This window comes from Odontesthes bonariensis, chromosome 10 (genome assembly GCF_027942865.1).
Source record: "Odontesthes bonariensis isolate fOdoBon6 chromosome 10, fOdoBon6.hap1, whole genome shotgun sequence".
NCBI classification, from domain to species: Eukaryota; Metazoa; Chordata; class Actinopteri; order Atheriniformes; family Atherinopsidae; genus Odontesthes; species Odontesthes bonariensis.
Window position 1 is genome coordinate 36,763,192 of NC_134515.1, and position 18,795 is coordinate 36,781,986.

The 18,795-nt window shown below is 42.2% G+C and overlaps 1 protein-coding gene across 4 annotated transcripts in view; it reads left to right on the forward strand.

The window, feature by feature from the left end:
* The window catches only part of rgs19 (regulator of G protein signaling 19), a 77,327-nt gene extending 59,380 nt beyond the window's left edge, over positions 1 to 17,947 (forward strand). For 3 of the 4 annotated variants that reach the window (XM_075475400.1, XM_075475398.1, XM_075475401.1), the window contains 4 exons: positions 4,069 to 4,241; positions 9,025 to 9,120; positions 11,279 to 11,513; positions 16,520 to 17,947. In XM_075475400.1, coding sequence (XP_075331515.1) covers positions 4,069 to 4,241; positions 9,025 to 9,120; positions 11,279 to 11,513; positions 16,520 to 16,708 — 693 coding nt within the window. In that variant the 3' untranslated portion in view covers positions 16,709 to 17,947. The remainder of the gene's footprint in view (positions 1 to 4,068; positions 4,242 to 9,024; positions 9,121 to 11,278; positions 11,514 to 16,519) is intronic. The other variant, XM_075475399.1, reaches the window with a different exon arrangement.
* The last annotated feature ends 848 nt before the right edge of the window (positions 17,948 to 18,795 follow it).

Genomic DNA, 18,795 nt, shown 5'->3' on the forward strand with positions numbered 1-18,795 from the left:
GTTTGATACACAAGTGAGTGAGTACATCAACTATTAAAGTGTGCAGAAGTCCGAAAAACTTCAATCAATTTCATAAGATTGGTCCAACAACTTGTTCTTACTCCAGCTTTACACCCGAAAGGTGGCATGTGCTGATACATGGTACACGGCCACAAGTGTGATGTGTGTGTGCCGCAGCCATAAGTGTGTGTGCCGCAGCCACACGTGTGATGTGTGTGTGCCGTGGCCACATGTGTCCACATGTGTGTGTGCCGCGGCCACATGTGTGTGTGCCCATGTGTGTGTGTCCACACCACTGACCTCTCTGTTTCGATGCAGCAACTGCCTGCAGAGTCATTTCTAAACACAAGAATGCACAAGGAAGTACACCGTGTTGTGGAGTCAGTTGTTGATTTGACTCAAAAAGTTACCCAGCTGTGGCTTGAGAGCAATAACATAACTGCCCTAACTAACCGAAGCAGCATCATCATCAGCATAACACGTAAGCTGCATCTCTAATGAAGGGGACTGTGTCTGATTGGTGATATGAGATCAGTGTGATGACCAGTCTGTTCAGCTGAAAACTGCTTTCCTCACGCATGAAAAAGGCACGTGCACAACAATGAAGGTGCTCAGCTGCAGTACAGCTCAAGCTTTGGAGATAGAGAACATCAGAGATGACATCACCTCCAAGACCCCCCCCACCACCCAAAAAAAACATATTGTTTTATTTATTTAACTATATCAGCATGGAACAATAATTAAATAAAACTGACCAAAACTATTTTTCATCAAAATATTAGTTTAATTCTTCATTTGAATTCATTTCAATTTTTTTGGTGAAACTGAAACAATTGTATTTTTATTTATTTTTTTAATGTCAGAGGAATGACTGATCAACCAGTATGTGAGCTACTGAACATGGACCCTAAAAATAAAAAAGTATTTTTCTTTATTCATTCAATTTATATGAAATAATATTAACTCAGGGCTATTTGAAATGTCCTACAACTGATTTTGGTTCATGCGTGTGTGTGTGTGTGTGTGTGTGTGTGTGTGTGTGTGTGTGTGTGTGTGTGTGTGTGCGTGTGTGTGTGTGTGTGTGTGCGTGTGTGTTGTGTGTGTGTGTGTGTGTGATCACAGCTCACATGATGCATCACATTGCCACTCTCTTTTACTTCCTCTGTTCCACATGGTGTGTCTTGTTCTTTTCAATTCTCTGGACATGTCTTGTTTCCCCATACCTCTCTTTGGCTACAGCCTTGTTCTAACGACTTATGTCTCTATTTATCTCTGTATATTTTGGTGCCTCCCAACTACCCCATTACCATTTAGTTATTCCACTTTGTCTTGTTATTTTAAGTTGCCTAACACGAGGCTAGTCTTCCACTTTCTCTATCCCTCTCACTGTAGGAACAAAGTTAAAAAGAAATGTGGTAAAACAGAATCATATTGTTCTATTAACATCTTAGGTCTTTTTGATTTAAATCTAAAGTTTATATGAGCAGTTTTATGTTGTTTCGATCCTCAGGTTACACTGCTAAGAATTGCCCTCAAGTCCATGAAATGTGCTGGTGGTACTTCCTGTCTCAGACAGATCTCTCTTTCTTCTTTAGTCTCTGCTTCTCCTCTCCCTGCCATCTGAGTCCACTTTTCAGTAGTTCTATTTTTCACGAGAGTTTTTCATAATTAGCATGTATTGGACTAGGGTCCGACCGATATGGTTTTTTCAGGGCCGATACCGATACCGATAATTATGGGAGGCCGATAACCGATATATGCAACCGACAAGTAGAAACATTATTCACGATAAATTAAAAATAGCGCACACTGACACAAACTTTCATATCCATTAAGTCTTTTTGATTGTAAAAATGAAAAGTGCAGGGAGCTGCCAGCAGCATTTGTAAAATAAAGCCAAACATAACTTAGAATAAAATGGGAAATAAAATAATAATATAAATACATAATTATCAATAAAAAAATAAATCACTCCCTGCTATGAGAATACTTGAATATATGCTATTTTTATATTAAGAAGTAATAGAAAATGAACTGACTGAGACTGACTAAAAATCAAGGGTAGGGAGCTGCTTATAGCATTTTTAAACAGTAAAATAAACATAAACATCCCTGTACAACTTTACAATACACACCGGGCGTGTTTAAATGGTCAAAGGGCTTAGCAACGCATAATAAAGTAACTAATAGGCTAAACGTGCAATGTGCCTTTAGGACCTGAGTCGCGTCGCGTACGGCTTCATGAAGTTGTTCACCTAACACCATGGCTGTTAGCAAGCCTGCTAGCTACTTGGTGGTGGTGTGACAGCCTGTCTGGCTACCCGTAACAAGATGTTACTCCAGATGTTTGAAACGCAGCGACTGGCCAAAACTTAATTCTATTAAAGTTAATTAAGAGGGACATTACAACCAATCACCGTTGGTTCTAACGTGCTGGGTAACCAGTTGTTACGGAACAAGATAGGCTCTCACACCGGCAGGCTACCGAGTAGCTAGGCAGGCTTGCACTAACAAATGGTTAGTCTCAGGAACAAACACAAACACGTTTTATTTGGTCTTCATTGACCATGGCTTTTAGTCCACCTTTCGTGTAGAACTACAGACACGTTCACGTTTCCATGTGGGGGTTTAAAAATTACTGTACACTATGCTGAGACTGCTTTATGGACAACCGTTTCAGTGAGGAGTATTCGCTGTCATTCTGGTTATCCTTACGTGAGCTAAAGGTTTGCGTCATTACACAGATCAAATGGACCATTTTCACTAGTTGTATACACTAATAAAGACGTTGTGGTGCCGTGCTTTTGCAACGTTGGTGTGTTTGTGATTTATTGCAGGGGATAAGGCTTCGTATGTGCTTACCTTGAAGGGAGTTTGTTCTCTCTGCTTCAGGTAGTTCAATTCAATTCATTTTTATTTATATAGCGCCAAATACAACAAATGTCATCTCAAGGCACTTAGATAGTAAGTCCAATTCAAGCCAATTGGAATTCAATTAATTAATAATAATCATAATTCATAAAATAATCCAATTCAGTACTGCCACCATCGTGGCCCCACTTGCACCGCAGCCGCCTTGAAACCGCTCACAGCGTTCAGTAGCCACCACGGCCGCCTTGGAACCGTTCGCAGCCTTGCGTGTTGATTGGTTGTATTCCGTGTGCCAAACAAATCAGATGCTGTGACGGGCGGGGCAATGCTCATGAACTCAAAGTAGCGAGAGCAGAAGACGCGTTCAGAACGAAACGGCTGCAAAATTGGTTGTGAAAATTATATAAACTTATCGGTGGAAATTTATGGAAAGTATGGCCGATGCCGATATCCCCAAAATGCTAAATATCGGCCGTCATGTTGGAACAGGAAGGGGCCATCCCCAAACTGTTTCCACAAAGCTGGGAGCATGAAATTGTAATGAGATCTTTAAGATATGATGGAGCTCGGTCATTAAGAGCTTTATATGTAAGGAGAAGAATCTGAAATTCTATTCTGAATTTAACAGGGAGTAATGAAGAGAAGCTAAAACTGGAGAAATATGATCTCTGCTGTTACTTCTCATCAGAACTCTGGCTGCAGCATTTTGGATCAGCTGGAGGCTTTTCAGAGAATATGTGGGACAGCCCAATAATAAAGAATTACAGTAGTCCAATCCTGAAGTAACAAATGCATGGAGCAGTTTTTCTGCATCACTCTGAGACAAGATGTTCCTGATTTTAACAATATTACGAAGGTGAAAGAAAGCAGTTCTAGAAACCTGTTTTATATGCGAGTCAAATGATAAATTCTGGTCAAACTGTATTTATCACGACATACTTTTTGTAAAGAATCTCAAGCTGTGAACTTTATGTGTGAACGAGTGATTGTCTGTGAATCCTCAAGAAAATATCTACTCTCAATGTGTGAAAACCGTTTTATTCACACCTAGGTAGCTACACTGCAACCAGCTAGAACAATAACATGCTACCTTCTCATAGAATGTATAATGTGCCTGTCTGTGTTCTGAAGCCCTGCTTTTGGTGTACACTGTGGTATTGGGATGGAGAATCATAGCAGATGCCTTTCTCTCCACAGTACACAGGTCCGATCCCGGCCGAGCGGGGGGTTGAGCTGGCCATGGGAGGAGGTCGCAGCGAGACCTCAGCTCTGAGTGGAACAGGGGGGGGGCAGGGCATGCCCACTGCTCCGAATTCTCAGAGACCCAACGCCTGCTGCTTTTGCTGGTGCTGCTGTTGCAGCTGTTCATGGTGAGACACACGCACACACACACAAACTAACGTGTGCTTTTAGAATGTAGACAAACACACGCCAGCAGAGGGAGACCGGTGAAGTAGTCAACTTGTTAATACAAGTTGAATTCAATTCAATTCAATTCATTTTTATTTATATAGCACCAAATACAACAAATGTCATCTCAAGGCACTTAGATAATAAAGTCCAATTCAAGCCAATTGGAATTCAATTAATTGTAATCATAATTATTCATAAAATAATCCAATTCGTTCATATAGAGCCAATTCAAAAACAATTTCCTAGCTAAGGAAACCAACAGATTGCACTGAAACTTTTTCTTTTTTCGGTCCAATCTCCCGTCATTGAATTTATTTGAATATAGCTGGCTAATCATTGAGCTGTGTGTCATTAACTTCGGGGATGAAGATCATCTGCTGAGGGAATCTGTCTTATTTTTAAAAGTTATAACTGTCATGTTGTACTTGTTTTGTTTTTTCATAGCAATTTTATGTATAAAAAGGTCTGCAAAGTACAAAGCCCAAAGTCTACTCCAAGATGAGTCATTCTCCTTCTTTACTTGTCCACATCACATAGGAAATCATTGACATAATATTTTGGTTTGTTTGATAAATTTGGCGAGCTCAAACAGAGAGTAGCTGCCTTGAAGTTGCCAGTTTTGGCCAATAAAAAGACAGGAGCTAAAACAAGGAACTTCAAGTAGAGGGGGACGAGATGTCCAGCGGCAATGTGCCGCAGGGCTGTTACCAGTGTTGCCGATTGGCAAATTTGTTGCCAGATGTAGGTACTTTTCAGACACCTTCTGACTCTTTTTTTTTTTCAAAAACAACAAGCAACAAATCTTACAACTCTTTGAAGAATCCGTCAATATTTCATAGAGAAGAGAGTTGCCAATGCTGTCCTTCAAGGGCAGGATCTTCCTGTCCCCTGTGTATCAGTCGTTTCCTGATGAGAAGGAGCAGGCATCCTCGCTGTCTTCACCAGCCTAACGGAGAGGTGAAAGTGGAGCAGCAGCTGTCACATGGCAGCTGAACGCCCAGACAGAGGTTTGAGTCATGCTGTCATTTCCTAACTTCCTCTTTGAGTGATCATTATGTACACTATATTGCCAAAAGTATTCACTCACCCATCCAAATACCTAAATTCAGGTGTTCCAGTCACTTCCGTGGCCACAGGTGTATAAATTCCAGCACCTCGGCATGCAGACTGCTTCTACAAACATCTGTGAAAGAATGGCTCGCTCTCAGGAGCTCAGTGAATTCCAGCATGGTACCATGATAGGATGCCACCTGGGCAACAAGTCCAGTCGGGAAACTTCCTCTCCGCTAAATATCCCACAGTCAGCTGTCAGTGGTGTTATAACACAGTGGAAGCCATTGGGACCGACAGCAGCTCAGCCAGGAAGTGGTGGGCCAGGTAAAACAACAGAGCGGGGTCAGAGGATGCTGAGGCTCATAGTGCTCAGAGGTCACCAACTTTCTGCAGAGTCAGTCGCTACAGACCTCCAACCTTCATGTGGCCTTCAGATTAGCTCAAGAACAGCGCGCAGAGAGCTTCATGGAATGGGTTTCCATGGCAACTGCATCCAAGCTTTTTATTTTCAGAACCAATAACCACTATACACTCCTCACTTGTAATTCTTTTAGGATGAAAGTGTCGGCTAAGCTAAGTGTAATGTAATAAACACAGACCAGGAAGTTGGGAGTTTCATCTCTGTCGGTCTTATTGTAATTTAGCCCTTAATCCGATTTTTACAGTGCCATGTAACCCCACTGAGTTATTAAGTGCATGTAGACACCTTAATCTGACAAGAAATTGGATCGGATCGGGTTACTCGCGATCGGATTAAGGCCCCGAGATAACTGGGTTGAAAGTCACTCTAAACCTGCTTGTAGACGCTGAAGCACGTGGTGAATCAGACTTTGCGTTCTGCGCATGCTCCAGATGTTTTCCCGGGGTCGTGACCCGGAAGTCAAAGGAGACGATATTCCTGTTGTTGTCGCCGTCAGAAAGAAACAAACAACGCGATGGAGAATGCTCCGTTGGGCATCGAGTTTGTGCAACAAGCAGCTCATCACAGACCAAATGTAGAGGGACGTAGCTTCATCTGGCTCTGCGTTCTCCATCTTTCTCCAATGCCTGAGTTTGTTGTTGTTGTTGGTGGTGAAGAGGTCAACAGGAAGTGGCTCTATTAGCAACAGTTGGAATGGGTACAGCGCCACCTATCATGACACGCTTTGTGCCTCTGATCCCATTCATTCACCGCCACATATCCAAGGAGAATTACCCTTCCTCAAGTAAGGAGCAGAACCCAACTATAGCTGTAATCCGATTAATCTCATCATGTAGACCCACTGAGTGTCACCGAGCAGTCACCAGCAGATGCCTCCCATGTCAAGAGGTTACCGTCTACAATGGAAAATGAAGCACTGGGGAACGATCTTGAGTCAAACTGTGTTGCACCTTACTATCTAATGAAAAATGCCATATGTGATAAGATTGCTGTACAACTTGGAACTTTGTATTGTGGTTCCAGTCCCAGTATATGTTTCTGAAACCCCAACCCTAAAATAACACGAATGGACTGTATGTCTTTGCATATAAATGTCGCTATTCCCTTAATGATGGCATTTTACCAGCCTCGGTCAAGAGACATGCTCCAGCTGACTGTGCGGAATAGCAGGCAGTCAGACCACATTTATCTGTGCATTGCCTTGCTTGGTGACTCTGTAGATTTGTTCTTGTAAAGTCAGACAACTGCTTCGTACACAGTTGAATTATTGTGTTATCTTTGTTTGGTGTAAAATATTAAATACTTCTACATGTATCTGATGTAGTGATTGTCCTCTTAAGATAGCTCTGCTCATTAGTTTCCTTGCATGCATGCTTGAGTCGATATGCTCAAAGTGTCGTCTGCGGGAACACAAGGCAAACCTCGAATGGTCTGATGAGGCTATGGGCTAATCTACGTGCACACTTTATTGTTCAAATTCAAATGACATTCAAATAGATGCTTGAACTTCAGAGAAAACGTGCCACCAAAATACACTATACAATCATTTTTATATCAAACATCCAAGATTTTATTGGACCGACAAATGAAAAAAGAGACCTTTAAGTGAACATATAAGTATTTGAAGTAAATTTTCTTAAATAGAGTGTTTTTTTGTTAATGGTAGGTTTATAGCTCTGTGCATTGTGCATCCATTATAAATGATCTTTTTGCTAAGCTTTTAAAGGTGTTAAAGAGAAAACAATGGCCCACTGCATTTCTGGTAGGCCACAATGAGCACCCCAGCTCAGTCTTTTATTCACTCCGAAAAAGGGTTGTGATTAACCCATTTAGGCCGGGAAAGCATTGCCGCATTTCTACCTTTAAAGCCGGGGGCGCTGTTGCGTTATTCTACCTTTAAGGCCGGGAAAGCGTACATGTCTTCTTTCCTGTATAAGGGTTGTTTGGCACCAATTATTGACCTCTGCGCCAATGAAATGCATTATAATAGACATGTGAGAGTGTCGTCATGTTCCTCGTGCCATTGTTTTGAAGTTAAGTAAGTTACATCGAACAAGACATTTCAGACGGTAGCGATTGTGAGGAGTTTCTTGGCTTTGATGATGCTGATGAACGTGCTGACCCAATTGATCGAGATTTATGGCTAGCACATATGTTTGAAGATGACGATAACGAGGATGATTTTGAAGGGTTTAAATGTGAGTGGAAGACTGACAATTACCACCGTAATCGACGGAGAGATTTCAACCGCACACCAGGGGTGAAAGTTGATTTACCCGATTATTTTATTTTATTACTGTTTTCTAATTGAAAATAGTGCTGTTCCTGCACTTTACTTTTTACATTTTCTATTTTCATGAAGGTGTATGTAAATAAACTCAATTTCCAAAGAAAGCCACAGGTGTAAGCTCTCAAATACTTTTTGAATTTTGTTTTTATCTGCTACAGAGGCTAAATCAGGTTTTAGGGGGTCTTTCTGAAATCGCCCATAGGTTTTACAGGCATTCTTTTCCAGGCGTTTTAGGCCTAAATGGGTTAAAACAGTAAGGATCAGAAAAGGCTTCACCTAATTTTACTCAAAATGCTCAGCTTCCTGTGCCTTCCATTAAGTGACTTAATCTGCTCTTCATTTGCAATAAGCTCAGCTAGTATCAGAAACGTGCTGTAGGAAACATGAGCAGCTCAAGTTGACCAAAAATGTTCAATGTACCAGTCAGCTGTTCCCAAGGCTGCTTTATGTGTGGGCTCTATAGTTGTACGTTTTGGTTTACTTTCCATGTGGGACTTTATCTTGACTGAAAATGGCATTACTTTTTAATCAAAGTGTGTAAGTCTTAACTTTCTTAACGCGACGCTTCACCCGACGTGTTCATCTTCCAAACACTCACGAGTGCCGACTGTAGGTCTGAGTCTGTTATTCCATCCAACAGTCGGGCAAAAAGTATTTAGGTTATAAGGTGATTTTTAAAAAATTAGCTTTAAAACCCAAAGGAACAGTCATCAGACAGTAGCCATGAAGTGATTACGTCTCAGTAGTTCCCACAGGTAGGCCAGGTATTTATAGCTCACTCTTTGTATTACACACCCACTGGAAGTGGAGACATCTGTTGCTGTTAACAGAGCTGCGGTTCGTCATCGTGCTCAACTGTACTTTTGTTTACAGTTTGTTGAGCAATTACTTCTGGGTAAGCTGTGGTGGAGTGTGTTTGTGTAGGTGTGTGAGGGATGTGTATGTTTCTGGTCTGAAAGCCCTTTTATCATGTCAGTCTCACCATCAGGAATGAAGAGGAGAGGCAGAAACGGAGGAGGAAGAAAGTATCGCAGGATACCAAGATGGAAACCATACCAAACTGTGAAGCTTGGTGAGTTGGGAGTCATTTTAGTTCTGTGCCACGGAGGCTTATTTGTAAGTCAGGTTTTTCAAAAATCTTGTCAAAAAACAGTCAAGAACATCTGTTTTCATGGGATTCCAAAAAAGGAGAGAGAGCATACTTAAAACATCGCAGTATTTAGAGGGTTTCTTAACAGTCCAAGTTGTTTTCAGCTGTGCCGAATATATTAAATTCTCAATTATTTTAAATTATACTATAATACAGATTATACAATCGCACTCATAGGCGTTGAGAACTTTGTCTTTCCGTACACCAGAGTTTACCTCAACCTGGCGGTCCTCAATATTTTTCACCACGTGTGCAGCCGTCTTTGCTCCTCAGCATGCCATCGGGACGCCATCGAGACGCCATCGGGACGCCATCGGGACGCCATCGGGATACAATCGGGATGGGGGCAGCTTCAGAGCCCATTTGCTTTTGCGCTGGCCAGTGAGCCACCTTGGAGCTATGTGATTACGTCAGTATGTCTGACTACCCATACCTTAAAGGGACACTTTGTAATTTCTTCCCCCATCTAGAGGTGCAATTTTATTTTGCAAAGTCGAATGAATTTGCTCTCTAGCGCCTCGCGTTTTCAAATGTGCGTTGCAACTTCTTGAACTACGGCAGGCGGTATGTGTCAAGATTCAAGAAGCTATAGCTTCAGACTCAAGGTCCATACAAACAAAAAGACATCAAGACACACAGTACAAAGGATTACATAACACACATACAATAACACTATAAATACAGATGACAGATAACATGTCAGATAACAGAAGTTGACATAGCCTTTGGTGTGCAAACAATGCAATTAGTCACATTCCGGGAGTTACCGGAAGTGACGTCGACGCAGCGTTAGCATTAGCAGCAGTGTGTAATCGCTATCTGGAAAGTGTTCTTTTAAATAAACTCCCGGTAAACTTACTAATGCCTCGTTTTGTGAGTTAAGAGCCTATGTGTACTACGGCAGAAGTTTGGTAACAATCAATGCATTATTAGTGGGATAATTTACGAGATAAAATCTATTTACCATTAGCGCCAGTAATAAGCCATTTGGCGGACGTGACGTCAAAATGACATCATTTCCGCTTGCAGGCCTGGCATTGGGGAAAACGCGATTCGAAGTGCTTTATGTCCCTCTCAGCACTTCGTAGTTTTTCATAGACCGGAAGGACATGGCAGCCTCCATAGAGCTTGCCCGCTCTATGTAGATACAGACAAGTTATTCTTCACTCAGGAGGATAATTGAGATTTTTGACAGAGATAATTTTACACCAATGAGGACTAATTTATGAATGAATATGTTGATTTGAGCTAATAAATTACTTAATATATTACATAGTGTCCCTTTAAGATCCAATTTATTGGTCATGCATACATGCATACACACAAAATTTGTCCTCTGCTTTTAACCCATCCAGGTTGGCACCTGTTGACACACACATGCACATGCACAGGGTCACACACTCAGAGACAGATGCCAACCTGGAGCGGTGGGCAGCCATTCAGCGCCCGGGGAGCATGGGGGTACGGTGCCTTGCTCAAGGGCACCTCAGCCGTGACAAGGAGGTGGACTGACATCCCTCCAGCTATCAGTTCCACCAATCTTTTTTGAGTGGTGAGAGTGGGAACCGAACCGCCAACCTTCCGGTTATTCCATCTAGTTTATTCTCAGAATCTGTTTCATGTTGTTGGTTTGTTCCATGGACCCCATTATTTTAGTAGTTTTTCCTGAATATATACACACTCCAAGCCCAATTGTCCTCAACTGAAATGTTTCTTGTTGGACGTTTTGTCCAGTTGGTGACAGAAAAGCGCCGTAGTCATCAGGTTTTGTTCTGTGGGAAGGTGAAAGCTGCATAACAATCCAACAAGATCCTGCTTGAATTTATTACTCTGAGACATAGACTCTATGATAAAGGTTGTTGTGTGACCACATGCATTTTAATGTAAACATGTTCAACTCTTTAGTGGACTCATGTGCTGCTCAGTGCTGCTCAGTTTAGAATTTCTATCAATCTTTTACAGTTGCAATACAGAGAAAATATTTGTGTCATATCCTTTTATACACCTGTTTTAGAAAGTCTCTCAGAGGTGCCAAGATGTTCGTCAAAAGCAACTAAATCTGCCCCTCCTCTTCCCTCAGCACCAAACCCTCAGTGGAGGAGATCCGGCTTTGGTCTCAATCCTTTGACAAGCTGATGAGAAACCCTGCAGGTCGGAACGTTTTCCGAGAGTTCCTTCGAACTGAGTACAGTGAGGAGAACATGTTGTTCTGGCTGGCCTGTGAAGACCTCAAACAGGAAGTCAACAAGAGTGTCATTGAGGAAAAAGCACATTCCATTTACGAGAACTACATTTCTGTACTGTCACCAAAAGAGGTAAGGTTGGCTCCTAAAGGCCTGAGGCAGCACTTCTGGCACTGAAGCACGACTCAGATGGTTGTGCAAGTTTTAGTCTGATCACAGAGTTTGCTTTAAATGTCTTAGTTTCTTATGAATACTGCCATTACTTCGTCAAATATTTATAAAATTGTGAGTTTTGAGATCATTGTAAGATTTTTACACAGCATTGATTCTCTCACATTGGCTTTGGTTTTACAACATGCAGCGTTTAAAGTAGCCTGTAACTTTAAATCTGCACCCCGTGCCCCCCGTGGCCCCCGTGCACCACATCAGTCTAATCTCACTTCCCCTTTCCAAATGAAGCTCATACCAGGGACTGCTTTCTGTGTGTGTTATGTTAATGATTCTTCAATTCCTATCATATCATCATCATCATTCCCATCATGAAATACATTTTTGTACAAAAGAAACTGATGTATTGTCATGAAATTCATTGAGCATACTCCAAAGATGAGGACCACCGTTGTGAGAGCTATAGAAATTTTAGGCCCACCGTGTAAAGTTTTAGAAATGTTCCTATTTTCAGAAAAGACTTACAATGATTAAGGACCATCTATTTACATACTCAGTCATCTGAAGGTTCCCAAAGATCAGAATTATTATGATCATGATTATTAGCAGCATTTTACAGACAATGCTTTTTGGCTGAACATATTAAAGAACACATTTCATAAGGGCTTTCAGTTCCAACTCCAGGATTGTGATGGCTGGTGGAATATAAGTAATGTAGTAGTAGCAGGAGTAGTCTCAGATACAGGCGTCGACGCCAGTGTTGGTGCCGGTGGAATGCAGATAGCAGCTGTTGCCTCAGCTGCAGATTGCGATGCCAGTGTCGGTTCTGAAGCCTGCGGGACTGGAGGATCTTCGCTGACCTCAGCAACCGAACACTCATCGGTTGCACAAACCGAGTCTTGAGGGGAAAAAAAAAAGTGTGAACATACAAAACGCATACACGTAACCGCATAGGTGAGACACTGTGCTAGCCTTCCAAAACAGCGTTGTTTGCTAGCTCACTCAGAACAACTTACATGAGACACCTGTGTAACTTTTTACACAAGTTAAAGACTGAACATGTATGTGTTGAGATGTAAGCGTTGCACCAAGGGGATAAGAACAACACTTACCATTTTCCATCGCCTCCAACAAAGACGTCGCCGTATCCACGCCACTCTCCTTGCCCCGGTTTGCCGGGCGGTGACCGTAAATGCCGTCCATTTGGTCGAACCACTTCCATGTCTTTCGGTTTGACCCACTCCGGCTGTTGTGGTCCTTTACCTGCCGGTAATCACTCTTCAACTTCTTCAGTTTGTCTCGGCACTGCTGAGAATTACGGTGATAACCGTGGCTAGCCATCAGCTTGGCTATATCCTGGAACACCTTCTCATTTCTTGTCGCTCCGTCCAGTTCCTGATGTATGCGGTCCTCGGCCACCACACACAGAAAGGTCTGCACCTCGCACATCATCCATGGGTTGGCTTTCCTTCTCCGGTCTTCCATCTTCGCAATTCTGTTTATTCTCTTTTGCTCTCGCAGGTGTGTTTTCATACGGCGGGTGATTATTTAAAGCTCCCAGAGCTTCGTTGCGTGTATGACGTAATTTCACCTGACCAATCAGTGGACAGCACTGATCATGTGACGTTTTAGCACCGACAAGTACCGACTAGACCCACCTCTGAAGCAGGTACTAGCCGGTGCTAAAAATTGTAACGGGTCCCACCTTCAACCCGCGGTGGAAAAGCTCCTAATCAGGGTAGAGTGGGACCATGTAGAGCTGTATTGGTACAAAAATGTTCGGTGGAAAAGGGGCATAAATGTTCTAAGCACCCCTTCAGGTACTCTGCTGCTTCTTCTGAATCTGAATCTTCATTTTAATTCCATGCTTCATATTCAGATGCCTTTCAGACGCGCACTGTAAGAAGTACAAGTCGTAGTGACCGACCCAGGGATTATTGGTTGCCATAAAGTTAGATGAACTGTCTTGGACTTCCACACAGGGAATGTGTTTCAGTTTATTTTTCTCCTGTGGGTGGTGGGGGGTAGACTTACTCGGACCGGTTTAAACTCCATGTCTGTGTAGAAGTGTGTTTAGCAGTGGTCTGTGTAAGAATGCCGGAGGCTTTATCGACACCGTGTCCCTCAGTGTCGGCATGTTCAGATACTGCCACGCTTTTATGTACAGTTGCCTGCATGTATAAGTGTGTATGCAGTGTGTTTACAGGAAGCTATAAATTGCTGTTCTCATCACCTTCTGGCAGTTAAGGCTTTTTATAGACACACACACACTAAAAAACACAGACATCCACACATGCGTGTTTGGCAGAGAGGATGCATGCCTGGCTGTCTGACCTTGGTACATTGCCTATCTCTCTTTGAGTGAATAAAGGCAGAGGGGAGACATAAGAAAAAGCTTGTCTTTCTATAAATATCTGCTTGTGTGGAGGCCGCAGGGCCACTTTGAGTGCATGTGTGTTAGTACCCTACTGCTGGAAACTGTGTACGGTCATGCCTCTTTGCAGGCTGAATAATGACAAAACAACAGTAGAAGTTCATGGGTTTACTGTAGTACAAGGACAGGTTTACTGTACAGTTGCAGTTTTAACCCCTTAACGCCTTTTGTCGCATATATGCTACAAACCGTTTGACTCAATCAACCAGCTGAGATAGCATCTTTATTCCCCCAATGCCGGTTAGTCCATATTCACTACGAGCGCAAAGTGACAGACTTATTTCCTGTTGCAGATTTATATAAATAAATATGTTAAAAAAAAAAAAAACATTGTTTTTTCACTGTTATATTACTGTGTTGTTGTTATCTTATTATTGATCATTATGCCTGGTGTTGCAAATAAGCAACATACCAAAATTTCTATTTATTTTTTGTGCAAAAGTGAAATTAATAATATCAGCATTATTTGCCATCTACTTAAAGGCTAAAACACACACAAATTTTTTTTTTATATACAGCTATATAAATTCAGGCGTTAAGGGGTTAAGAATGAAATCATGATGTGCTTGTTTCTCTGTATGAAACCTGCTCTGTGTTTCAGTGTTTTTCACATGGAAATGGAGGCAGTCAGTGAGGGAAATTAGCCAACTTATGAAGAAAAATTCAGGGCCTCGACTGCTTATTTATTTATTTATTTTTGTTACAATACTTAACATGTGATCGTGCCGAACCGGACCGGGGGACAGGGAAAGAGGGAGAGCAAAGAAAAAAAAAAGGAACAGAAATAGGAAGAAACAATCATAGAAAACTATGAAAAATCAGACAACCAGCTGCTACACCTGTAAAAACAAAACTGAAGACAATGCACGGCCTCTGTGGGGAAGCCAGCCTTAGAAGCACCAGGAGCACCTTGAAGCAGACAAGCAGAGAACAAACACACAAACAAAAAAAAAGCACAAGCAGCAGCAATCACATATAATACAACTGTGGATACAGATGACCTTAAACCACAGGACAACACAACAACTGCTTAGTGAGCATGCTACTGGGCTAATGAATGTGTGTGTGTGTGTGTGTGTGTGTGTGTGTGTGTGTGTGTGTGTGTGTGTGTGTGCATGAACATGCAATACACATAGATGGTCCCACATAATAACCATGCTTAAATATGAGTGTATAAGCACTCATACATAAGCACCCCCCCCCTCCCCAAATCCTGGTACAATTCTTCCTACTCTTGAGACTCTTTCTTGGGTGTGTGTCACCGTGAAGGTCATTGGTTCCTGTTCTGCGAGGCTGCTGTGGTCAGATCTCAGATCCATTAGCCATGGTGATGCTTCTCTTTCCCATATGCTTTTTCCAGTTTTGTTCAGTTTCAGCCCTTGACGGTTGTGTTCTCATCTTATCACCCTGCCACTGAGCCACTTTGGATGGTTCATTTGAGAGCATCTCACTTATTCTCCCGGCTTCAGCTTCTCTTGCGTACCCTCTGGGGCTGGTATTCAGTCATTGTTTCGCAGTCTCCATTGCCTCAGGTTTAGAAAGTTTGTTGTATTTCTTCGGGAGGTCCCTCTTCATTGCACCTTTTTGAAGCTCTAAAACTGGCTGCCCTCCCTCGGTATTGCCTTTATCTTGGCCTCCAACCTTCGTGCTGCCCCCTTACATTACATTACATTCCATTACGGTCATTTTGCAGACGCTTTTATCCAAAGCGACTTACAATAAGTGTGTTCCACATCGGTAGGCAAAAGAACTTCAGGTCACAAGAAATCATAAGTGCATTTCCTTCCAAAACCAAACAGCTAAGAGCAAAACTAGTGCTACAGTAAGTGCGATAAGTCAGGTACCGAGACAGATGGAAAGACGATTTAGAAAACAAAGACAATTTAGGAAACAAATAAGTGCGTAAGGATCTAGGACGAAGCAGGTGATGTCCTAAGAGGGCGGATCAGGGTAGTGTTTCCTGCAGAGATGGTTTTCAGCCTGCGGCCAAAGATGGGCAGCGACTCAGCTGTCCTGATATCAGTCGGAGATCCTTCCACCATCGGGGTGCCAGAACAGAGAAAAGCCGTGACCGTGTGGATGGTGCGCAGGGACCCCTGAGTGAGGGGGCAGCCAGCCACCTGTAGGCCGCAGAGCGAAGTGGTCGGGCGGGGGTGTAGGGCTTGACCATAGCCTGGAGGTATGAAGGAGCTGTTCCTTCCACTGCCCTGTAGGCCAGCACCAGAGTCTGAAACTGGATGCTGCAGCTACAGGGAGCCAGTGTAGAGAGCGGAGAAGGGGAGTGGTGTGGGAGAACTTTGGGAGGTTGAACACCAGACGAGCAGCAGCTTTCTGAACCAGCTCCAGAGGTCTGATGGTATACAGGTTACCAAAGATCTTTCTCCATGTATCCACCCTGACCTGTCGTCCTTGCTTCCCCTTGCCATAGCATCTTTGTCTCTATATATAAACACACATATGCACACACACATATATATATACACACATTTCTGTTTTTACAAAATCTCAACTACACTAAACTCAATTTTCCCAACAGGTGAGTCTGGATGCCCGGGTTCGAGAGGTGATCAACAAGAAGATGCAGGACCCGACCCCTCATACGTTTGAAGATGCCCAGCTGCAGATCTACACGCTGATGCACAGGGACTCCTACCCACGATTCCTCTCCTCCAGCATCTACAAGCTGCTTGTTCATAGCAGCTCCCGTACCTCATTGGAATCCTAGTCCCACATCACCTTCACTTCCTCCTCCTCCCATCTAGCATTTACAGGACCAGACCATTTTCATCTCTTCTATCGAACACTCCAACTGCCATATTTCTTCAGTTACTGCCAAGATCTTCCTTTTTTTTCTCTTTTTTTTTTACACCCTGAACTTATTGCAGTGTTGCCAAGACATCCTATCTTTTGAGTTCATATCTGAGTCCCTCTTTATGTATTCTCGCTATCGTCCCTTTGTTCTCTTTAACATTTCTTTTTTCTTTATGTCTCTGGATCCCTTCACTTTTTGTCCTCATAAAATTGTTCTCAACAGCCTTCAAAACAAAACAGCATTACATAAAAATGTATTGGTAACTTTAGAGAAAGGAAAATATTTCAAAGAAAACTATTAGTAACGATAATGCCATTTAACTTGTAACTCAGATCAGTGGTGGTTGAAAATACTCTTTTCTTCAGGGTTCTTTAACTTCCATCATTCACCGCCTTCTTTGCTTTCTTTCCTGCCACATCATCCACCCATTACTCCTTGTTTGATATATTTTTGTATTGTGTACCTTCTTTTCATCTCTGCTGTGTTTTCCTATATTTCACCTCAGCAGTAACTTAATGGAGAACACAACCTGGGAAGTATCTTTGGGAGATGCTGTAAGGTGGAGATGTACACGACTACTTTGGGAGAATCTGATGCATTTCAGTAGGAGCAACATACAACTGTGCCATGAACTCTTATTGGATTTTTTTTTTTTTTACCAGTTTTGCCCCTCCTTAAGTTACCGCCCATTCACCTTTGAGAGCCAGTTGAAGATGGACTTTTGCACACATCATCCCCTTTTTATGCCTCTTCTTCAGAAAGGTTGAACAGGCAAAAGGAAAAGATGGATCATTGCTCTGTCTCTTAGTCCATTTCCCACCCTTTCAACTGGAAAACACTGGCTGCTCCCTCCATCTCCGTTTGCTGGATCAACCATTTCACTCCTGTTATAAACCAATGGACAAAGGAAGGTTGTCGCTTCCTTCCTTCCGATTGATTTACAAAAAAGACACACCTTCTATTTTTTAACAGAAAACTTTATATGGAACATTTTAAGTACGTTTTTTTTCCCTTGCTCTTTTTCCCTCCCTGAGTTTTTTTTTTGTGAGAAGAGGAGAATTCCTCTGAGACTGTACTGAGCTCCACTTAACACCACAGACACTGCAATAAAACACTGGAGTACACACTTCCAGTATTTGTGTTACTATACTACCAGGGATTGTACAGTAATTTATCAATAAATGTCCTCTTTGTTCAAAATTTAAACCTCAGCATTATATGATAAAAAAAAAGACACTGGAGCAAGTTCAACGTGCCTCTGTTAGACATCACTTACAACAAGTGATGTTGGGCCTGTTTTGATGAGTCAGCGAAGGTTCTTTTTAACTCAAGCCATGAAGGCATTCATAGATGACCAGTCACAAACGTCAAACACGGATCTCAACAAACCATGATCCCAAACTGAGAAAAAAATCGATCACTTAAAGGAACACTATGTAATTTCTAAGAGTATTAGGGCCAGGCATAAGAAAAAATATTTATATTTTGCCTGTCGAGAATAAAGTCGACATGTGGAGAATAAAGTCGAAATGTGGAGAATAAAGTCGACATGTCGAGAATAAAGTCGACATGTGGAGAATAAAGTCGACATGTCGAGAATAAAGTCGACATGTGGAGAATAAAGTCGAAATGTCGAGAATAAAGTCGACATGTCGAGAATAAAGTCGAAATGTCGAGAATAAAGTCGACATGTGGAGAATAAAGTCGACGTGGAGAATAAAGTCGACATGTGGAGAATAAAGTCGACATGTCGAGAATAAAGTCGAAATGTCGAGAATAAAGTCGACATGTCGAGAATAAAGTCGACATGTCGAGAATAAAGTCGACATGTCGAGAATAAAGTCGACATGTGGAGAATAAAGTCGACATGTCGAGAATAAAGTCGACATGTGGAGAATAAAGTCGACATGTCGAGAATAAAGTCGACATGTGGAGAATAAAGTCGACATGTCGAGAATAAAGTCGACATGTGGAGAATAAAGTCGACATGTCGAGAATAA